General features: G+C 41.3%; 2 protein-coding genes across 2 annotated transcripts in view; one reads left to right on the forward strand and one right to left on the reverse strand.

Moving 5' to 3' along the window:
- The window catches only part of ccnb1 (cyclin B1), a 203,046-nt gene that overhangs the window by 44,547 nt on the left and 133,747 nt on the right, over positions 1-24,752 (forward strand). The gene's annotated exons all lie outside the window — the stretch shown is intronic.
- npr2 (natriuretic peptide receptor 2) overlaps positions 364-24,752 on the reverse strand; it is a 64,278-nt gene continuing 39,889 nt past the window's right edge. Inside the window, exons 15-22 of the mRNA XM_085793990.1 lie at positions 20,169-20,337; positions 8,711-8,857; positions 7,002-7,125; positions 4,980-5,048; positions 4,700-4,874; positions 3,333-3,431; positions 1,763-1,854; positions 364-962 (exon numbers count right to left, since the gene is read on the reverse strand). Coding sequence (XP_085650116.1) covers positions 900-962; positions 1,763-1,854; positions 3,333-3,431; positions 4,700-4,874; positions 4,980-5,048; positions 7,002-7,125; positions 8,711-8,857; positions 20,169-20,337 — 938 coding nt within the window. The 3' untranslated portion in view covers positions 364-899. The remainder of the gene's footprint in view (positions 963-1,762; positions 1,855-3,332; positions 3,432-4,699; positions 4,875-4,979; positions 5,049-7,001; positions 7,126-8,710; positions 8,858-20,168; positions 20,338-24,752) is intronic.

Below are 24,752 nucleotides of genomic sequence, written 5' to 3' on the forward strand. Positions count from 1 at the left end.
GTGGGTGTTATGACATTGACATAATTTTTGTTTGTGAGGGTTAACTAATGTTTATGACATGTTCATGACTGTGACATGTCACTCTTATGACAGTGTCTGATGAGACCTTCAAGTAAAGTGTTACCACACATTCTTGGCAGATGCTTTCGCTTTTGTCCGTCTTGCGCCGGTCCAAGAATTTCACTGTGTGTGCAGAGGCTCATGGGAAATGTAGTGTGAAAACACTTCCGCTATCCGAAACTCCTCGTAGTCCCTTTAAAGTTCAGCTTGTGCAGGAACCCTAAACAGAACAGACTGATGTGGAGACAGATATCGACCACACTCCAGCTACTGAAGGCAAGGTATGAAATACTAACAGCGCCATAAATGGAAAAAAGAGTATTTTACTCAGTTTATTGAACAAAATATCTTACAGTATCTTGGATATACATATATACATATTATTTTGTACTGTGTAACACGGTTGATGAACCCCTGCAGTGACGTTGATTGTAGCTGTGCCTCCAAACTCCAATGGATGTTTCAAGGAAATATTAATACATCATTGACTTCCAAACACATTATACAAATCTTAATATAGAAAGCACAAAAAATAAGAATTTATCAGTGAAAAGTACTCACTCTCAGGACAGAAAGGTTCTTCATACAAAAAACGACTTTAACATTTTCTTTTTCTCTTTTTTTTCTTCTTGTTTTTTTTTTTTTTTTTGCAGTTACAGTATGCAGGTAATAAATATACCTGGAATTCCCTCTGTTTGTGTCACATGGTGTCGTTCACTTTTCCTCTGCACGGAAATCACCAGTAAGGACTTATTCTAGAACAAATAAAGAAGTGGCTCGGCCACCGGAGCTTCTGCTGTCGTCTCCACTGCTGCTGCTGCACATTATCTGCAGGCTTCTCAGATAACATACACATCAGTCTTCTCCCCGAGAAGCCAGTACGTTCTCATTTTGCCTTTGCCCTGGAAAAAAAAAACAGAGAAAATCAATAGGTTCATCAATGGAGAAGAAGTGGGGGTGGTGGGAGGTGGGGGCAACATCCTCTATTAGGCTACCCTTCTTTAAGGGTGACCCTGATGGTTACTGCGGCTCAGCTTACACCTCCACCTTCTCCGCTGATGAAGCATCATATAGGAGCAGAACAACAGTAACCACAATGTTAGAAGTCTATAACTGAGTCTCGATTGGACATGTGTAGTGTCTGTAACTGTAGAACATGAACAGGTATCGCAATGTCCAAATACACAGAAACAATCCTCAGCGGAAGTCACAGACAAACTCAACTAAAAACTAAAAGTCAATATAATTCTTCTCAAACTAATCATTAATGAAAATAATCAGTTGTTGAAACCTGAGTAGGTCTGTATGGGATGGTGGTCCTCAAAGTGAGGTCCAGGGAATAACTTGTTCTTAGTATTTCACTTTAAACCCATCCAAAGTAAGTTTCTGTAATAAAACGTCTAAAGACAAGCTGTGGTTTCATTTGTGTCAGTTTAGGGTCATTGATGTAAAAAAAAGAAAAAAGTTTGAGAGCCACTAACATGCTATTTGGTTCACCACTAAAGAAAATGAGAAGCTTTTATTTGATCTACAGCAGCGCCTATAGAAATCTTTCATTTGTATAAAGAATCTTTTTAATCAGCACAACAAAATGAATCATTTTGAATCACCTAATAACTTCATACATATGTTTTGTGCAGTGTGAGGAAACACCGGCTTCGGTTTGTACAACGATATTCATTTTGAAAGGAACAGGTCTCACCTTCATTTCTACATCTCCTCGTAACTGGAGATCAAAGTAGCCAAACTCATCCAGAACTTCTTTGGTGGCTGAGGATAGGTGGATTTTCAAGGCTGCGAAAACACACGAGAAGTTTGTGAATGGCACATGACAACTCTGAGTATGTGAACGATTTCAGGCCTGAGGACAGAAAGCAGACGAGGAAGCTGAAGAGTGTTCTCGCTCTCGACAGACGCCGGCAGCTGAAATGCAAACGATGATGAAAATCTGTATTGTTTGGTCCAATTAATGCTCAGTGTGCAGAGATATGAGATGTGATTCCTGCCTGTGAAGCTTCAGGCTGCACAGTTTATCGCTGGCTAAGGGCCCTTAGCTGTAAGTGCTATCAATTATTTACCAGTGGAGGCACAATACAGGAAGCGACTCTGTAGTTAATCAATACATCTGATGATCCACTCGCAAAATATCCAACCACAGTTTCATAACACTAGTTCCTGTCACTGCCGGTTAAGAAATGTAAGTGTAGAAAGGAGAATGCATTCATGGATTATTCTTTTATTTGGACTCCATTAGTTGTTACCTTGGCAACCACTACTCTTTATTGCATAGCTTGCCTTCACATGCATAATCAGTCATTTCATTCTATTAGCGTTTTTGTACTTTGCTTTTTTTTCCAGGTATATATTCACCAAGTAAATAAAAACCCTAAAGAAAACAGCCAAACATAATATACTCCTGTTTCTGAAAGGTGCCATATTGTATAAAGGTAGATGTCCTTGTCATGTTTGATTATAAAACAGCTCTAGGTTTTATATATGCACACTGTACCAGAGACTGAGCATTAAAACAAGCTGTCAGGACTGCTGTTACTTTGTGATGTCACAACAAAGCAGCACAGCTTAATTAATACAGATTAACATATTTTCACGTTTGCATTTCATACAATAAATAATACAGTTATAAGCCAGAACGAAACACTAAGCCGACACATATGTTGTCCGTTAAGTATTCAAACGCATCAGTGAGACGTGTTCTGCTGATGTCAATACTCACTGTTAAAGAATTAGTACAAATGTGTACTAATCCACAGCTGAAAATAGTTCCCAACAAATGCACTGTTGGCTCCTATTAGAGTGCTGGGCTGCTGAAAACCACAGAGCCCCGTGGATCTTATTTTAAAAAATGAAATTATATACTTATGAGCTGGTTTTATAGATTTACATCTTAAGTAGAAACCAAAGTGCTGGAGGCTGAGAGCCACAGACAGAGGAGAAAGCTGCAAAGAGAGCAGCAGGAAGAACCTCATCTGCTACTTTAAAATTCATCAAATGTAACCCGAGTGAGAAGTGTCTCACAAAAATGTACATAATACAATTATTAATCAGCTGACAAAGAATTATATTGTGATTCCAAAATAATATGGTCAGTGCTGATGTTTTGATGGAAATCAAGAAGAAGGAGAAATATTTTACAGCACATCGATAACAAGCTGGACCTTCTTGTCACTTGTTGTGGTATGTACAACTGTGTCAAACATGTTCTTCTTTACAGGAAGAAATATTGAAGAGAAACAGGTGACGGTGACACTCACCCTCTCCGTTGGACTCCATTCGAGATGCTGTGTTGACAGTATCTCCAAACAAACAGTATCTGGGCATTTTCAGCCCGACCACGCCGGCGCAGACCGGACCTGGAAAAAAACAGGAGCTAAACATAGTCACATTTTACAGTGGAAAAAAACAATAACATGTGGAATGCTGGGAGAAACGCTGCTGTCATTATCACACGACCACCTCAATGAAAACGTGTTTAAGTAGTCGGACAAAGGTGTGAGCGAATTGAAACTGTGCTGAGAATGTTTTTAACTGACTCAGTACCAGCCTACGCATACTGGTCTGTCTCTGCCGCATGTCAAGTGCCTGAAGAAGAACATAAACAATTCCACCATGAGCTGATGAAGTCTAAATAGCGTGTCAGAGGCCTCTCGGAAATTACATTGGACCAAAATGCCGTAGACGGATGAGGATTAAACATCCTGAGTGGTTATATCCACTTGGTATGTTGGTATCCGGAGGTGGGAATTCACAGGCCTCCGCTAGAAGTGCACTCAAGTCACCGGTTTATTAGATACACCTCACCAAAATTAAAGCGGGCCAATAGACAGAGCATCTATTAATTATTAAATATATTCTAATGAAGCAGTTTGTCATGGTGATGAGCATGTAGAGTCTTTCACAGTTATTAAAAATCTGACTTTAATATGATTGATAAAGGGATATTGGTGCTGATTACTGGAGACGGACGAGACTAATTTTATTGGAGGGAAAGTAGCAGAGATAATTTATTCTACATTTACTCATTTTAAAACACAATTAATCCAGCACAAGTTGTCACTTCACACATTTTGTACTGTAATTATATTTTATTTTAGACAGAGCAGATGGAGAACTGTGTTCTAGTTAGCCCAGGGAATTATTGCTCTTAATGGCAAAGTTGTTTCTAATTAATTCACATCAAAACCCTGGTGCAGGGGAAATGGAGGGGTCACACAGGTTCACGCAACCTGATGCTGCTTAGATCCGTGTTCCCACAGAAAACATGCCCAGACAGTTAAGTCTATTTCCTAGTAACAGGGAAGAGGAACTGATTAAGTTCTGGTAATTACAAGATTCACACAGCCTGGCTCAGACCTCTGAAATCACTGCCTGCATCTATGATGCGTTCAACGATTCAAAAAGCTCTGGTGCTGAACTAATTTCCAGCCATTTTCTCGTTACTTGTTGATGGACACAAGGCAGAATTAAAAGTGATATTCATCTCCCTGTGAAACATCTACATCTGTGAGAAACTGCCACATAAATGGGTTGAGATAAACTCCATTGCACAGTTTGTTAAAGGTGGACTTGCTGTTGAAAAGTGACAACATAAAGGAAACACATGATGGAGCTCCAGACTCACCTGTGTGTATACCTATCCTGAGTCTGAGCTGGTCGTTGGGTCTGTGTCGGATCTTGAAGGTTTTGACCTGCTCTAACAACGCCAGCGACATCCCGGCAATCTCTCTGGCGTGGAGTTTCCCGTTCCGCACCGGCAGCCCCGACACCACCATGTAGGCGTCGCCGATGGTCTCCACCTGAGGGACCAATCACAGGGGGTCGAATCATCAGGGCGTAAGAAAATAAGACATAACTCAGTAATTAGTCAACAGGATGAATGAACAGCGATCGTCCTGGCTCACCTTATACACGTCAAAGTTATCGATGATGGCATCGAAACAGGTGTACAGGTCGTTGAGCAATGTGACGACCTGTAGAGACGGATGAGAGTCTTGATTATTCATTATGTAACTGCAGTTAAACGACAGGGCTGCAACTAAGCTGTGCGTTTTAGTAAAAGGCTGCCGGACTGGAAGTAGACTGTGTCTGCACAACCTCAGTCTCTCACATTATCTGTGTGGCTGGACGTTTGCCCAGCGAGGCTCCCTGACAAACCCATTTACACCATCATACATCAAACACACAGATGGAGTAGCACACACACAGTCTGTAACGGAGGAATTACAGGCTGGTCATTTACTCAAAGAGCGATCATTCACCAGTCTTCATCTTTGATCTTCATTTCGTGTTCATTGTATAAAAAAAACTGAGCAGTTCTGTACCCGTCATGGTTTATGTCTCTCTCATCCCGTTTAGTCCCTGTTTTATTCTGAAGTTCTGTGTCCTGTCTTCCTGTGTTCCCCTCCTGTGATTACCTCCTGTGTCTCGTTTCCTTGTGTATTTAGCACATTTCCTGTTTTCGTGAGTCTGCATTTTTGGATCCAGTTCTTACAACACCTGACAGTGTCTAGCTAATACATTCTCTCAAAGTGAGCAGTGCTAAGGGAAGGTGAATATTTGACCTGTGATGGTTCAGCATCAGTGAGGTCTTGTTGTACAGACCGGACCCTGTCGCTGCCAAACTACCACTGGTTTCTGATGCTGTTGATGGTTTGTGAACATACAGCTCTACTGGAACATCCAGTATTTGAATTCATCTGTTATTTATATCTATGGAGTGATTAGTGACTGGGCCTTTACGGGTATCCTGTGGAGTGTTACAGTGTAGCTCACCAAAACACACGCTGAGCCGAGTTTCAAACCTCCATTATTTAAATGAGCATTTACACTGGTTAGACGTCATCTTCACTGAAGAAAAAAACAACTGCCCCTGCCCTAATTTGTATTACATGATAAAAAAACAACATTTGAATTGTGTTTTGATTTACAGTGCTGCATTAATGCTGTTTACTCTTCACAGCAGGGAGCTTTTAAAGTATCAAAACATCTACCACTCAAACCTTAATGTACTAAATTATACATTTTAGCCCTTAATTTTAGGGCTAGTACATTAAACTATGCACACCTCAAAAGATAGACAGATGCATAGGAGAGGACTGGACGAAGTTCAACAGAGAAAACTCCTGCACACTGTCTACCTAGATACTACCTGATGAAGGACCAAAACGTTGTGACCCCATTAAACCTGTTGCAAGTGCTCATGCATTCATAATAAAACAATTTTAAATAAAAAAATTCATTATTTATTTAATTAGATCATACTTTACTGTTTTATATGTTTGTTTGTTTTTTGCCTCCTTCATATGGAGCAACATGTTAATTTCTTTTAACTAAACTGATCAATATGTGTTTTCTGTAGTGTTTGGGTTTCTGGCCTCATCAGGAGGAAAACTGGGACTTCTACAGAAGTTGATAAAGGAAACAACGAGAATGCATGGAACGTGTTTTTCTCCTGGAGGTGACTGCCGTTCATCTGAAGGTGTCAGATTGTCCATCGACACCGACGACCCTCTGCCTGCATGTGACATCATGATCAGGTCTTTGGTGTAGAAACCTCCCCCTGGTATTCAAGCGAGAGCGAGATGTGGAGTGGCATTATGTGACTCAACTCTGCGTCAACGCTCCTCACTCTTCCATCTAACAACTGTACTATTTTGAGTTGTAGCCCGTGTGTGGGAGCGCACTGTGGGAACTATGAGACACACTGTAGGAAGAGACCTGATACTGGTGAGCACTTTCATGCATGAATAGAGAAAGAGAATTCAGCGTGACTGTGATCACGACCAGTGCTTTTTAATAAGCTTTCAGAAACGCTTGGGAGACGCTGAGGGAAAAAAAGAACCCAGGAAACAGAAGCTGCTACTTCAAGATACATGTGAGAGAAGCTGGCGAAGGGCTGTGGTGACATATGAACTGCTGCGTACCTGTAGCGGGGTGCTCTCTGCAGACATCGACGTGAAGCCCACGATGTCGCTGAAGTAAATCGTGACGCTGTCAAAAGCCTCCGCCTGCACCGTCTCCCCTCGTTTTAGCTGCTCTGCTACTGAACTGCATGAGGAGAGGGAAACACCAGGTCAGATCGACCAGAAGCTTTACAGAGAAGAAAGACCAAGAGTAAACAAGCACCTGCAGGTGATGAGATGATTGTTTTTAGAGTTGTTCCAAGACCGATGTGTATCAGAGTATCAGTCTATGCGCTGATCCAGTAACATGTCTCTAAAAGTTTCACACCTGGATAAAACAGCTGTTTTCCCAGGAATCAGTCGCTCTAGTCTGTAAGAGCAGCCTACACAGGAAGTTGGACCGTGCAACCACTGGCAACTGCTGTATCAGAGTGAAAGCTTTAGCTTGAACCAGGTCATGTAACAATAGCAGCCACATGCTTACAGTACAGCGTTAGTAGTATACAGCTGTGAGTTCTGTTTGTTTTGTTGACATCATGTCGTCAGGTTTAAAGGTGACATATTATGAAAATATCACTTTTTGAAGGCTCTTTATATATATTTGGGTGTTTGTCTTTCAGCCTTCCAGCCCCCAAAATGTGAGAATTGACAAAAAAATCTGTAATTTTCAGGCTCCCTAGGTTGAAATCCATGTGGTTTTACGAGCTGTTTTTGAATTAGCATAACACCACCCCTATCTGTGAGTTGTTTTCGGGGCAAATGCAGAGACTGCTTGCTGAAAAACTGCCCCCGACGGGAATGCGCATCAGCGGTTTTGCATGAATTTACCTCTAAAACAACTCTGTCTCGTAACGTTCCATTAATATCTCATAGCGTGGTGAATGTGCAGGTCACAACTTGTCCACAAGAGCATTTTTGTGTTGTTAGATTGTGTATTTGATGAGTTTGATGAAGGAAGAAGAAATCCCATTAGCCTCCGTAGCGTAGCTCTGAGCAGCTTGCGGCTCTGCTCCGCCGTTCTAAAAATAGCTTGCACTGACAATTAAAGGTAACAAACCTACTCCTGAGACTATAGGGATTATGGCAATGGGACAAAATGTTGAACTATCATTTTAAAGTAACAAGGGTTCATCTCTAAAACTTAATTACTCTGCGCCTGGCAGGTTCAATTACCACTCGTCAAATTATCTGTGTTAATTCTGCTCACATTCATTTTCTCTCAATCAAACGGCACCAAAGGCAAAAAACACTGTGGCAAAGTCAGCCCCTCTAATTCTCCAGCGTGGTGAGAAATGATATCTGTCCTTCCTCCCAAGCTCCTCTCAGCCTGGCTGTCTTTGAAGGAGAGAGGGAAAGGAGAAGAGGATAAATGGGGGAGAAAGATGGGATTTGCCGCTGCAGTGTTATCCAGAAGCCCGAACTCTCTATCATGTCGGTTTTTCTGTCTCACCCTTAATGAGCGGTTCGCCTGACAGCTCCCTCCTCTCTCTTTCATCTAGTGCGAGATCGCACCGTGGGGAAATGGGTATGTTAGTCAAATGTGATGTCAGGAGTGATTTCGAGTCTTTAATTAATACGAGGATTTAACGCGATTGACAACATGTCATTGAGCCACACTGGTAAAGTGCACCCCCTCAGCCCCCGCCTCATTCCCATTTGCTGGGCTCAAGTTAATTGGACTCCTAAGCTTTTGGCTGGAAGGACAAGAGCGCGTTTTTTCTTTTTCTTACTGCGGTAAAATTTGGTAGAGGAGGTTTTCGGCTTTTCTCTTCTCCTCCAGGTAGGCCTGCGTTCGCTCCTCCACCAGGTTCTCCAGGTTGTTGGCGTACTGCTCCATCCTGGACAGCAGGTTGTTGAGAATACTGGTGCTGCCCTCCCTGTGGGAAACACAAACATAGAGGAGCATGAGGACAGATCCCCACAGACTGAAAAACAGAACATGGAATCACTTTTAAGCACTACAACACAGTTATTCTGCTTTTTCACAACTTGGGTCTTTGGCAATCATCCATATGTGTAATAATAACACAGTAGCCACACAGCAGTCAAAGAATACACTATGAGATTAGTATTCTCCCTCTGAAATCAGATACCAGAGAAAATCGTCAGATAGCGATGTCCATGTCGACCATCTTCTGTAACTTTCTGAAACCGTCGACTTGACATTTACACCCACTTACTGAAGTGACTGACCAGAGGTTTGGAGGTGAGAGAGGAGCCGTGCACTGCACCTCCACCTCCAACTCTCCGCACAATTACTGTTGCCCTTTTTACAGGAGAACAACTGAGTGCTGCTGCAGCACGAGTGTCTTCTAGGAGAGAAATGTGTTATCATTTCAAACCATATCACGTCTCACCCCTTCGTTTGCACACACACAATTTGAAATCTGCTTTGGTCAGACAGCACATGTTCAAACAATCTTCAGACAAAACAAAAGGTGTTTGAGAAAACAAAGATCTGATCATCTTTGTTTTCACACCTAAAGTCATTACACAAGCTCCAGCTGCTCACTGTCAATTTTTCCTCCAAATAATATGAAATTGAAAGTCTGGATAAACTGACTTCTTTTTTTTTAGCAATGTTGTGGTGAAAACAGCTCAATTACTTTGGCAAAAGTAAAAGTTATTTTATCAGATAGAAATGATAAAACTACAAAAAGCAGATTCAAATTGGAATAAAACAGAATCAGTCTTTAACAGGAGAACTACAACAGTTTAGTGTTGAACTCCTGTAACACTATCAGATTCATAATGGAGAGGGTTTTTTTCCATGCATACTTTCTCCTTGTTGTCACAGTATAAAACTGGGATGTGTTATGTCAGGCTAGTTGGAGCAGAAATGATCTTGTCCTCAGATTTTTATCCTTTGCAAACCTGCTGTTTTCACCATTGACTGACACTGACTTGTGACATCACTAGACACTAGAAAATGTGCGTTAAAAGTGTCAAAAAGTGAGAAAATAAGTAAATCAAATATCATATCATATCAGTGTAAATGAAACGTCCTTTACAATTAGCAAGGTAAACTCTACTGCTTTAACTGTGTGTAAACGTCAATGCCAAGTATAAGAGTGACCCCTGAGGAACCTCGTTCTGAGCAATTTACAGTGATTGGCAGAAACATCAATAGAGGTTTGTGTCCAACTGATGAAAGCAGCAGACGTGAGAGGGGAGGGGGAGGTTCCAGTTAGCGAGGGGCTGTAAATAATATTCTGTATTGTAAAAGGAGAAACAGACTCAAACAGAAAGTGAGCAGTGGGGTCCAGAGATCAGCTTGAAGACTTGAAGCTGTTTGATGACTTCACCTGGAGTATAAGGTGTCCCAGCCTGTGTTACCAAAGACCTGGGACACTGTGCTGCAGCTCCACACACACAGACCCAGCTTTCTCAGCTTCACATCATTTCTGCAGGGACTCCACAGGCTGAATGTCACTGACTGACTACCTTTGTATCATACATCTCGACTAAAAAATGCTCTGATCACAAAACATTGTTGCATATGATACTGACTTTTTCTAATACCTTGTAATCTGTTTTGTTTTTTGGTTCGTTTGTTCCTATTATTATTTGTGTATATGTGTATGTATATATATTTTTTCTCTTTTATTTAATTCTATTTTGTATTATTTTGTTTGTAATGCTACTCAAGATATATTAATGTTTCTTTTGTTTGTTTTGCTTTGTTATTTGTGCAATTGCTTTTATAGGTGAGGTTTAAATATAAGCCTGTAGTGGGTTTCTACCTCACCCGCACATGTCATTTTTTTTTCAATTTAATTGTTTCCTTTTATTGTTGCTTTTATAATCGTGCAAATAAACATAAACTAACAATCTATTCATTCAGGTCTCACGTATTTGAGGAGCTCTTCCCCACAACTGTCACTATTGGCAACCACTTTCCAAAAAAAGAACAGATATTTGTGTTTCCTATTTACATTTTGTACACTATGTTTTACATAAAAACAGCTGTTGGCTTTCCTGCTGCCATCCCATCATTTCACATACAGTATATTTTCTAATTATATAATCCGTGCATTGTATAACGTGCGTGTCTCAGGATATTTCCACATTACGCACACAGACAAACACACACACGCATGTACACGCAGCTAACGGCAACGGAGCGAGCAGGTGAGTCATCCACACCACCGTGGCGGCTAAAAGCATCAATGCCTGGCGTCCTGCCACGTTTCTTCTTCTGGGTCACAGATCCTCCACACGCCCACATGTTGTTTAAGTTTAAAGAAGAAAAAACATCAGAGACGCGCATGAGTATCAATACACTGGATGCAATCACACAGGCCAGGCACTGTTTACTGCGGCGCACATCACACACGTCCATGTTTTGCCACCATTCATCCAAACTAATAGTGATGGTGAAGACTGAGAGCGAGCGGCCTGTTTGGTGAGTGTGAGTTTAAGCAACTGAGGGGAGAATTGTCAAATGGATGAGATAACTCACTGGTACAAATTGTTTTTATCTATAATATATCTTTTGTTGCCACTTTGTTGTTTCTACTGTAATGTAAAAACGACGGCAGCGCTGCCACTGAGGTTGGCAGCAGAGCAGAGAAGAGAGAGGAGAGTCGCTGCTCTTGTGAATGTGCAAGATTGTTTGCCACCGAGTTGTCTATGATCGTACTCTTTCAATGCGGTTGCTGTGTAACCATGGCGACCACAGGAACCGGACAGAAGAGAACCATCTGTGTACCTGGATTACATCTGGTTTACACCTTTTCAGCAGCTCCGAACAAACAAGCAGTCGAATGTTTTTTCTTTGTCATCAATCTAATCTCAATACATCATGAAGATGAAGCTAATTTATAAAGAAAAAACTGAAATAATACAGAAATATTTTTGCTGTGACACTTGATATTTAACTCCACAGCCTCCAGTTTCTCTTGATCATCTTTGGCATGTCTCTACACCTTGTTTGGAGTCCACCTGTGGCCACTTCAGCTGATTTTGAAATGGTCTCACAGCTGACAATTCATATCAGAGGGATGGCGAAGCCGGGAGGGGGGAGCAGCTGCCTACAGTACAGAGCTCGGGAACAGGACTGCGTTGGGGAAGGCTACGAAAACTGTTTCTGCTGCATTTCTAGAGTTTGAACAACCAGGATTTCTCTCAGAGCTGCTGCCACGGCGACCGAGTGCCTGATGGGATCCCTGTGTGGAGATGGAAGAAACTTCCAAAGGGACAATGATCACTGCAGCCTCTCCTCAGTCAAAGTCATGTCTGCAGTGACTCAGACATAATGGGCACAACAAGATCTCCTTAAAGGGATACTTCACCCAAAATCGATAATTCATCAATCATCTACTCACCGTCGGGCAAAGGAAGTTATCAGAGTTATCAAATTGCTTTTGGAGTTCCAGTGGGGGTCCGGCTGGCAACAGATTTTCGTATAATGGCGGCGGATAGAGTTCACTTTTGAATCGTCCAAAACACACACTATGAAACATCCAAATACTGTACCTCCATACTGCTTGTCCATACTGACCCAAGTGTCCTGAAGCTGTGACATGAAAAAGTTGTTTGGAAAAAAACAATTTGATCTTTGTTTTTAGCCTTGTTGTAGTAGCAGCTCCCAGTGGAGACGTTCGTTTGTCCTTGTAAACCATTGGATGTATGATGTAAACATGGAAGAACATCTCACAGCAAATCTCGCTCATGCGCACAAACATCAACGGAACCACATCAACGGAGCCACTTTCATGTGGCGGCTTCAGGGCACTTGGGTCAGTACAGACGAGCAGTATGGAGGTATCTGGATGTTTCATAGTGTGTGTTTTGGATGTTTCAAAAGTGAACTCTATCCGCCGCCATTATATGAAAATCCGTTGCCAGCCGGACCCCCACTGGAACTCCAAAAGCGTTTTGATGACTCTAAAAGTTCTCCAAACCATTCCTTGGCATGATGGTGAGTAGACAGTTGGCGAATTATTGATTTTGGGTGAAGTATCCCTTTAATCTGTGAGATGGGAGTTAAGTACAGTACAGTAGGAACAGTTGGTGGATAGCAGATGGATTCTTTATTTCAAGCTTCCTGTAGACTTTTACTTCCAAGACAGGAACTGGTGTGTGACTGTTAACACACAGGAAGCCTCCTCCAGAGCTAAACTGTAATTTGGTACCAACTTTGGTTTCACATGAACAGTTTTAACTTGGTAAATTCCCAATTACTTCATTTCAATCAACCTAATCGAGATTCCGTCAGTGGACGGCAGGTCAGCTGAACAAACAGTATGAGTATGATATTAGTTTACAGGCCGTTTATTAAAAGTTGATAGCAGATCTTATGAGTGTGAGTCACTTGGACAAAGCTGTTATTTTCCCAGAGAAGATCTATGGAGTTTCAGGAAATCAAGTCCTTCATCAGCCAGTTTGTCCATCACTGTGTGTGTGTGTGTGTGTTGATGCTGATCTGGATCCAGATGCTGATTAACAGTTGAAAACACTGCGCACTATTTAAAAACAAATCAAGAGGACTGTGCAGCCTTGGCCGTTATGTGCACACTCTGAGGATTCTCTTGTTTACAAAGCAGCTAAACATGCATCAGGACGTTCACATATTTTCCTCCAAAAACGCGAGCTGATGTGAAAAGCCCAGTCAAGAATAAAAGAAAAGTGGGGTGCTCGGTGGTCGAGTGGTTTTACAGTAAAAGCACGTCCTACGTTGGCAATGCCTGACGCAGCGATCACCGGTTTGAATCCCGACTGTGCTGATCTGTACTGCGTGTCGTTCCACCCAGTCTCTCTTCCCTCTTCCAATGGAAAACATGGAAAAAAAGGCAAAAATACCCCAAATATATATATACTATAGCTCTGGAAAAAATTAAGAAATCACTCCCAAAATTATCAGTTTCTCTGATTTTACTGTTTATAGGTATGTGTTTGAGTAAAATTAAATTAAACAAAGGTTTTGTTTTATTCTATCAACTACCGACAACATTTCTCCCAAAATTGAAATAAAAATATTGTCATTTAGAGCTTTTATTGGCTGAAAATGACAAAAAATATCAAGTCTTTTCAGACCTTGAATAATAATGCAAAGAAAACATGTTCATATTTATTCCTAAACAACACAGCAAGAATATTTTAACTCAGGAAGAGTTTATGAATCAGTTTTTGTGGGATAATGTCAATGTTTAATCCCAGCAGTAGTTTTTATAATCTTCCTATAAAATCAGATGTGGTTCAGGTGATGACCTCATCAGTGTCTCATTAAGTAGAATGAGTTGTGTTTGTGTTGGTATTTAAAAAAGAAAAGAAAAGAATGACTGTCATACTGTAGAGATGCTTTTAAGAAACATTTGTGAAAGTGGTCTCTTATTTTTTTTCCAGAGCTGTAGTATATACGTATATAAGAATAAAAGAAAAGTACAAGAAAAAAGACAACAAAGTGAGCTGATTTTTTTTTTTGTGATGGCAAACAGTGACAGACTTGAGGTGCAACGGTGAGAGGTCAGCTATTCATGGCAAGTGGAGTGTCAGCTCCTCGTGCAGGGGTTAAACCGAACTGTTTACTGCTGAACACCCCTCTTGTTACGGCGCCCTTCAAGCCCGAGCCCGTGCATACACCAAAAATAACAGCCCATCCATCACATCATGTCAACAACATACATTTACCTAATGAAAATAACCGGCAAACAGTGCATTAACGCACAGGCCGCCGAGGCAAAACGGCTTCATACACATGAGCGGGGACTTAGCTTGTCAAGAGCATCCTTGAGTGCTTGGGGGGATATAAATCATACAGAGCTCTCGACTCCGAGCTCCTGCAAATGGATAGCTATACATCACTGGGCTCATCCTGCATTGACTTCCAGAGATAACAGAGAGGTCAAACTGAGGAGGAAAACACACTGACAACAACCACACAGATCTGTTCACAGATCCTCCTCTACTAAACCACCTGTTTTTTTAAGACTGCTCCAACATCGAATCTACATGTGCACGTTTGCAGCTGTCGCACCAGCTCTTCATTATCTTATAGGGCTCTTAGAGCTTGAGGATGTTGTGCACAGTATTTAAGCAGTGACAGGCTTCAATCTGTTTCAGGCAATTTTCATTTCTCCTGTTGAGGTACAAAATGGGCTGACATCCAGCACTTGCATTTCAGCTGAGAGCAACAAGCTTTCAATAGGAAAAAAATGACACTGTACTCCTCTCGTCGCATCTCTGTGTGAATATTGTTTGCTTTAGAGGTTCAAGGCTCAGCGATCATTATACAACGCAGGGTTACACAAAGAAATGCAGCTCCAGGCTTATGGATTTTATTATATGGAAGTTATGAATATAGCGGTCTTTGGTGTCCAACTTCAAATGACTGACGGCCTTGAACTCACCAACAAGGAGGCGATGGTAATATACTTTGATGGAAAAGGCGATGAGATGGTCACTGTGATGGATTTCCTGTTTCCAGTAAGATTTTCATATCGTGTTGAAGTAGATGGAAACAGTGAGTGGATGGAAAGTGGTTGGTACAAATGTGAGGTATATTTGTGATTAATAAAACGGATAGAAAACACAATATCAGGCTTATAATTCATGATGATATAACACATGATAAGAGCAAGGGGCTGAACTGGGAACCTTGTGGTCAAAAATTATTCATTTGTTCATAATAATAGCTCATGTTTCAGACTTAACCTTCACAGCACTGATGAGGCCGCTCATGACAGAACTGTGTGGTTATTGGAAAATAACTAGAACAGATTGAACTATTGTATCACTACACACAAGATCAGCTAAGCCTTAGTGTGTGTGTGTACAGGAATACAGTTTCAGTTTGTGAAAATATTCAAGATAAAATTGAATTTTCTTTTCTTTTAGTTTTTTCAAGAGTCTGCGCTCGTAGTTGTGTCTCTGCACTGGTCTGAATGTTCTGTTCTGGTCTGAATCCAAACTATCACTTCATCAGCAAATTCTGCTTTGAAATAATGAAGAATAATAAAATTGAAAAAGTTAATATGAATATACACTTCCAGCAGGTTTGAAAAATAGAGTGGAAGCATCACTGGTGCATTAATTTGTCGTGTACCTCCCCCAAAATACTGTGTAACTACATGTGTGTGTTACCATGGCTACCCTTTGGAGACCAGAGGAACTGCCTGTGTCTTGGTGGACAGAGCTGACAGTGAGGAGCAAACACAGAGTGAGGGAGAGCTCAGCGACTTTCTTCTTTTCACTAACACACATTTAACAAGGCCATCTCCGCTGCAAACCTCCTGCTCTGAGCGACTGACACTCCATTAGAGAGAACGCAATGATTACTTCCAGTATTGATTGCATTGTTTGTGGTGTGATGAGGTGAATCTTCCCGTGGTTGCTCTCTATCACAAAGTGAATGAAGGAATGTAAACACATCGACTGTGAGGTTTATAATTAAAGCACAGCACGGCTCTGATCACATGTGCAACATCCGTCCGGTGGTATCATCAGGTGAACATCAGCGCCAAGCCGTAAAATCAGCATCTTCACCTTGAGCCGGAGCTGTAAAACCGGATTGAAGCGAAGCCAGATCCCACACAACACGACCACGTTAGCGGCTCCAGGTTGCCATTCAGAGTCATGAAGCGCGACCTGCGTTTTGATCTCCCTGTCACAACTCACGGGACGGGAGGATCGACTGCAGCTGGCAGGCACAGCGTTACAACCTCTGGCACCGACAAAAAGCAGCCGCTTGGGCACTGAGCTGAGCTTCCTGAACGCTGATTCTACCTGTAAATCCCCATTAAATGCTATGGCAGCTAAAAGCAACACACCATACGTACTGTGAATCTGTATCCGCATGTTAACACAGGTATAAGACACTTTGAATGGGTACACTACTGAAAGCTAAGATGCCATGTTTATTTTGGCTGTATTTGTCACATCAAATCAATATATTCAATTTAGTCTTCATGCTCGTATTTGGTGTTTTTGGAAACACTTTGAGATGTTGAGACTAGTCGATCAAACCACACCCACACAGTACTGATGGAGAAGATTAATAGAGATTGTTGACCCAGGTTTTTGTTTCGACACTTAAGTCTTCCTCAGAGCAAACAGAGCTGTTCCGTGAATGGGAGATTTAAATCCTGTGCCTGCGTCCCTGATTGGGAGAGAGCAGGGAAACACATCATAAACAAACGGCTCACGTGATAGGCTACCACATTGCACAATAATACAAGTGTTATCAATACGATACAATGTATACATATAGGGACATGATTCAAATCCAAAAACATGATTAAATATACAAACTTACAACAATACAATAATAGAAGCCATGTTTGGGCACCATTCATAAAAGACAAGACAGATTCATTTCCTCATTAAGACCATTTGGCTCCATGGTAAAAATCCGGAATTATTGTATTGTTGTAAGTTCGTATATTTAATCATGTTTTTGGATTTGAATCATGTCATGATTTGAATCATGTCCCTATATGTATACATTGTATCGTATACAAGGACGCAGGCACGGGATTTAAATCTCCCATTCACTGAACAGCTCTGTTTGCTCTGAGGAAGAATTAAGTGTCGAAACGTCAGCAGCCGCACCTTAATACATTTGTATAACCCGACCGTGTGCTCCAGCGTCCTCCCTTTGTACTGCGAGTGAGTGAGTGAGTGAGTGAGTGAGTGAGTGAGTGAGTGAGTGAGTGAGTGAGTGAGTGAGTGAGTGATGCTGTTTTTTCAGGAAAACATAATTTCTTGGTGTTGACTTGAACCTGCATCAGTCTGCTCTTTGTCGACTTCTTCTACCTCAGTGTTCTCACACACACACACACACAGATGTATGGTGCATCAACGTGCATTGATGAATGACAGTTTTTGAGGGGTTCACATTTCCCTCTATGGGATAGGGGTCATTACACACATGGATTTGACAGGACTGAAAAAGCTCTGCCAACACAACTTGAACTCTGAGGCACAACAACCATGACACTGTGTTCTCATGACATCAGATGTCTGAAAAATGAAAAATAAAATAGTGGACCTATAAGGGGTCAACAACTCAGTCACTGATACAGAGCTGAGCCAGACTGTTTAAAAAAGTAGAGCACTGATGTCATGATTCAATTTACCAAAATTAAATTCATTTCATTCCCATTCTTGATGATTCAGTCACATCCAGTAAAAAACAGTGCACATTCAGAATTGATCCTGGGGACTTCAACATGTGAACAACACAGTTGTTTCCTTGAATATAACAGTGTATAAAGTTCACATTATATTTATTTTTGTCCTTCATTTCCTTTAGTAAATGTAAAACAACTAAAATATGCTACAGTGGAGCAGCATTAAAAATACCAAACCCGCACACATTTATCTTGGCCTCATTATCATGCAGTTTTTAAACAATAAGCTCTATCCCTGAAAGCTGTGTGGGATAACGCTCGTGTCACTAGCAGCTGCTTCAACAAAATGCGTCAAATCCACTTTAATCATCACTCTGGAGTGCAGACAACAGTCTGTCACAAAATAAAACTCTGCTCTGTTTGTTTGTCTGATTTCTGCAGGCAGACGTTGGCAGCCACCGACTGAATCAAGCAGAATCCCAACACTGTTCACTCAGCGTCTTTGGCTTCACATATCACAGCCAGGAATAACAACAACACACAACAAACACAAACCCAGAGTTCAGATCTGCAGAGTCTTTTTTTTTGAGCATATCTCTCATGTAGATGTGATCTTTAGATCTGCTACTAGATAGTCAGAGTCAGCCAACCATCCTGAGTCAAAACAGTCCTGTAAACTACAGCCAGTCTGCACATAATGTAAATGCTAAGTTTATATTTAAAGTGAGCTCAGTCAGAATAACTATGGAGGGTTCAACAGGGAGACCTTTGATATGTAGACGTGCTGTTCAAAAACAAATCAAAGCTCTGATTGAACCACAACTTCATTTTTTTTCAGGAAACGTCAGTTTTGCCAAATTTTAGAAGAAATGTATCAGATTTCACAAATAGATACAGCTGGATATATTTAGGAGAGCTGTCAACAAAGAGGTCAACATGTGCCATCAAACAGTTGAAACAGAGTAGAGCCATGAGGACTCCACAGGTCGGAGGAGCACAGACACTGACAGTGATGAACACAGGTTGATGTATCGAGTTACGATCAGTGTTGTGATAAATCCTTTGAAGATTTTCAGCTTTGAGTCCAGTTCTGTATGTGTAAAGACTTGAGTTTAACACGATTTCTACACATTTTCAAAAGGCTTAGTTACTTTTTAATTTACATATAAACTGTTTCACATGTAGCCGCTCATGTGAGCCAGAAGCCACTTTCTGAAAACCTTCGTGCATTAATGCGAAACTTCGAGCGAAACTTCGAGTGTTTTCACTCAAGGAGAACAGTGGGTGCAGGATTTCTCTATGATGGTCACTACAACTAATACAAACTGTGTTTTTACAGAGGGAATCATGCCTGTACATACACAGTAGACCTGTATTGTAGAGGCCTTAACACCTCCGACCGGCCTCTTGTGTTTCCATGTGTGTTTCAGTGTGTGTGCTCCGGATTCACTTTGTATCAGCAGGGATGCTTCACACAGCACCTCCCTCTGTCAGAGCTGCCCTCCTCATGGGGAAACATGCGTGCCTCCCCTCCTGCTCCAACAGAAAACTCAGAACCAAAATATGCGCATGAATGATTCATGGGATCATTCAAAACAATACCAGAAACACGGACTCGAACACACGCTCGGAGATGGAAAGGCAACAAAGAGCGCTTCCTGTCAAGAGCTGCCTGTCAGGAATTACAAGCAGCCTTTTATCTAAAATTGCCTTGGTGATTTCCAAAACATGATTCTTTTATCCTGTTTGCCTTTTTGAACTTCTTAAACAAATCAGCTTTCGTGGCAGTCGGAGGGACACGGAGCTGTCAACGCCGGGTTCGTGTGTTGAACTTGGCAGGAACGACACTGATAGCGTGGGGGGAAAAAACAGCCTCTCTGTCGCTTTCAATTTGTCAAATTATCTAAGTTTTGAAAGAGAAGGGTGGAGGTGTAGAAAACGCTAAACGGATCAGGAGTGCAATCAGCTAAGGGCAATTTAGTTTGATTTAATGCCGTCAATTAAAGCGTCACTCCACCGAAACTACAAGAAAAACAAAACTTCTTCATCACTTTGCATATTGTGAAGGAGCCTGACTACCCTGGCTCATGAAAAGATGTGAAGTGTTGGGTCTCACTTGTTGAGTTTTGCCATGTAGATCTTGATGTGTCCGAAGTCGGGCCTCTCTGCGGGGTCCTCGGCCCAGCAGCCCTCCATCAGGATGGTCAGCTCCTCCGAGTGGCACCTGCTGTCCGTCGTCGGGCGGAAGTACGGCTTCTGACCGTTCCTCACCTTCTGGATGATCTCTGCGGTGGAGAGGGCACAGAGGGAGGTGTGAGCTTTGAGAAACAGCCTGAGTGTGTGTTGGATGTGCAGGCTCGTATAGGTACTGTCATTGTGTTCAGTGTGACTCGATGCAACCTCCTGTGCTGCTGTAACCAGACACCACTGTATTACTGTATAGGGCAGGAAAAATAATACAACAACCATGCTTTAAAGGTCCAGTGTGTAGAATGGGGGTAAAACCATGATATCTAGCGTTCAGATTCTAGATTGACTGGGAGTATTTCAGGAGCATGGAGCGATGAGGTGAAGATCTAAACCATTTTACAATATGTATGTTTCCTACTCCTTCTTCTTTCCTTCCGCCTTCTTCTTCGTTGGTTTATTTATGAACACGAAACTCACGAAACTCACGAAACTCGCTCTCTGGCTGGCTGGATTTTCCGTTCAGGCTGCCGTACAAACATCGCGGCGCAAGGTGGCGACACTCTCTAAAGCTAGACCTTTGCAATATGTACATATATATATAAAAAAAAAAATTACATAAGGATACGAAAACCAAACAAATTTTATTTTATAGCGATTTTACACTTATATATTCATGATTTTACACTTATATATTCATGGTAGTATATTCAGATTTTGCCAATAAACCTTGCCAATAGGCTTTACGCACAGCTCCACTACTTCCTGAACTTAATGCTGCTCCTTTGTTTCCTGTCTTACATTATTGGACAAACTGATTAATCCAGGTGTGTCTGACCATTGTGACTACTCAGACACACCTGGATTAATCAGTTTGTCCAATAATGTAAGACAGGAAATAAAGGAGCAGCATTAAGTTCAGGAAGTAGTGGAGCTATGTGCATAGAGCCCATTGCAAGAGACACTGGTTTTTATATATTTGTAAAGCCCTTTTAGGCAAATTACCATTGTATGTTTGAATGGAACTCAGGTACTTATGTGACCCGTTCGGCTGAACTACTGCTACTCAAAGTTCCTCGAGTCTATACGAGTATTGGCAAGACTGCTTTTTGTTGTGATGCCCCTAGCTCTTGGAACGCGCTCCCTGAGTTTAGGACCTTGGTCATGGATAGCTTTGTTTCCATTTGCAACTGTTTCAGATGATTGTGTTTCTTGTTTCTTGTTAACTGTGTATTGTCATGTAATCACTTCAAATGACTGTAACCACTGTCAATATTTTAACTGGTTTGTGGGGCAGTGCGTGGCGCAGTGGTTAAAGCGGCCGCCCCATGTAGAGGCTACAGTCCTCAACGCAGGCGTCCCCGGTTCGAATCCCATGTCGAATTCCCCCTCTCTCTGCCTCCCCCTTTCCTGTGTATCTCACTATGAGCTATGAAATAAAAGCAAAAAAAAAAACTTTAATATTTTAACTGGTTTGTAAACTCAACAACATTGAAAATGAGGGTAACCTCAATGTCTCTTGAGAATAAATAAAGGTTATAATAATTATTATTATTATTACACACTGGACCTTTACATGCTTATTTAAAGGAATAGCTCAACATATTTTATTATATCCTTTTCTGTCTTGCCAGCAAATAAATACCACGCTTGTACCTCTCAGAGACAGTCCAGTGCATAACCTTTAGAAACGCCACAACATGTCAGTGAGCAGATTTTGTTTCCTCCGGACACGGCCAGGCAAGCCCCAAAAGCCTTTGACTCAACTTTGTACTGACAGGATGAGTCTCCTGGCAGAAAGCTCCCACCCTCTCCTCAGCCTTTGAACTCTGGGAGGCTCTTGGAAAACAAAAAATGTATTTAAAAAGCCCTTCATCCCAAACGCCATCAGTATTATTAACTGTCTGTGAAGGATCTCAGTCGTCAGGCCATGGTTATCCAAGACGAGTTGAACTGAGGGCAACTGGACTGCCAACTCTCATTGAAGAATCACCTTTCATCAAAAGGCTTCTTCTGTTTTGAATACAATGAATATATGAGAGTGAATATTCATAACTCTACAAAGTGACTGATGAGATTTCAGCCGTGTCTGTGGTTGTTTTTCTGACTGCTGATCTGTTTCTTGTGTCGTTCTTTCTTGTGTTTGGTGAGCTGAAGACAAATTTCTACCCTGGTGAAGAACAAAAATATTCTATTCTGTTCATTTTCCAGTCTTTGTCCCTTTAACCAGCTGTTGTCTATGTATATTTTTTGCCAATGTCAGCTGGCTCAATATGCTAAACTTAGATGGAAACAAAGTAAACACCAGCTTAACATAAAAATAGTATTGTGTAAACACGTTAGCATGCTAATGTTCCCTTAAAGCACAGCTGTGTTTAGGTAAAGCCTCACAGAGCCTCTAGCACGTAGCAGTAAATGCCCTTTATTGCATTTAAATGTGTAAAACCACTTTTTGTGATATATCTGTAAATTGAGTTTGAGTAGTAGTTTGAAAACACATGGATGGATGTGTGGGCTGCCGCATTTGCCAAGCTGAAACCAAACATGTTTTACACTTAGATTTACACTTGTGCAGCTGAAACACATTTGCTGAACTCATATTCAGACTCCGTACTGCCATCAGGATGCTGCTGCAGTGTTACATGTCTTAAGGGAGCTCACTGTGGCTTCTGATTATTCCTGTTTTATTTCAGTGGCAGTTAATCAGAGCCTAGATTAGTATTTCGATAGTCAAGTATCTCTGGCATTGTGCTATTTCTGGAGAATGAGCCTCAATATATTCCTCAGTGCGGATAAGCTTTTTGCTGTATCGGATTTCCTCTCTTTGCTCCATTAATCATGTTCATTTACAAGTTTGTAAGCGACATAATTCCCACAATTATTCCTCCACATCCTCGTCTCTCTGTTAGAGGTATGATCATCTCACAATTACACTACTGTATAGGCCAGCGTGTGGGTAAGACACATTCAGGCAGCAGAGAACAGGTGACGGCTTTCACTGCTCTCAGTCTGTTAATGGATAAATATCAGGCACTTGTTCAATCAGCACTGAGCATGACTGTGAATAAAAAAAGCCAATGAAAGTCCTCACATGGAGGAAGCTCCCCTGGAGGGTTTTTTACACATCTACTAACTTTGCATGTTTAGAAGCTGAAGTCAAGATGTTGAACGGCTTTAAAAGTTTAAGTTTTTTTTTCCCATCGACTCTCAGCAGAAGCAGCAGTGGAGGTAGAGGAGTTTTGGTGAAGAAACCGCAATCGGCAACATCTGTGCAGGAAAGTGACGAGCCAACATGTCGGCAGTGATTAAACTCAGATTTTCTTTAAGTTTCAGTGCATCTAAGAAGATAACAACAATGTGCCGGAGTTTTCAAGCAAGAGAAGGATACTGCAGATTTATTCAGAGGCGCATCTGAAGCTAATCGTCTTGAACATTGTGAGCTGGATCGGTTACTGCCTTAGCACCTCGTTTCCTCGTTGCATATTAGAGCTGTGTTTCTTTACTGAACTAAAAATAACCATTTGATTTAATTTGTATTACTTTAAGAGGAATTTTTTCCACATAAATGAACTGTAGAGCTGATCCCTGATCACCTGGAAAGGATCTCGTTGCGGCCAGTTAGGGAGCGGAGGCTAATCAAAGTGGCGAGCGGAGCGGTGCCTTGGAGCTACATGTGGGCACGAGAAGATTGTTTTCATTTTAAAAAAACATCAACCTTTCCTTTCATGTATTGTTGGGCAAATACCTACTTGCCTCTGCAGCCATTTAGCTCCTCATTTTTTCCCAGACCAGCCCCAGTAATTACATTCATAACAGAGCATCAGCACATAATTTAAATTAGTGTCAATACAGGTAGTGTTCCCCTTACAGTGGCCAAACATGAAGTACAGTCAGGGAGTGGAGGTGCTGAGGCAGCATTCACTTCAACCTGAAATATTCTTTATGGTGACAAGCTGCTGTTTACTATGGTAGAAGCTTTGTTTATCCTATACATTGTAAATATATTTATTCTTTAGAAATAGTATTAATCTAAAGTTATTTGTTTTTTTGAATCATACTTTTAATCTCATCTGTACCTTCCAAAATCAATTACAGGCTAAATAAATACAGTATTTACAGTTTTCAGAATCACACATGAATGGAATCTTTGAAAATGCCTTTAACGTCTTCTACCAAAACACAATAACCGCTTCAACCACTTCCAGACAAAAACACATTTTATATCTTTTATAGGGTTAGATAAAATATTTTATCATCTGTTATTATCAGTGTTACTGAGCTTTTTGTTTGGTTTGTGTCTGAGTAGGGGTCAGACATTTTCACGTCTCAGATAGAAGCTGTGTGGTTTGTGGTTTGTGTGACTCCACCTGCCTTTGACATCTGGTTAACATGTGTCCTTTGTTTGTGTTCACGGCTGCAGGGCCACGATATAGTAGTCTGACCTTACAGAAGTCCACTTTGAAATGTCAGAGAAAAGCCAATGAATGGTGTTGCTATTATGCGAACTTCCGTC

Source organism: Trachurus japonicus, chromosome 12 (assembly GCF_045865225.1).
Source record: "Trachurus japonicus isolate A0001 chromosome 12, Traja_1.0".
Lineage (NCBI taxonomy): Eukaryota > Metazoa > Chordata > Actinopteri > Carangiformes > Carangidae > Trachurus > Trachurus japonicus.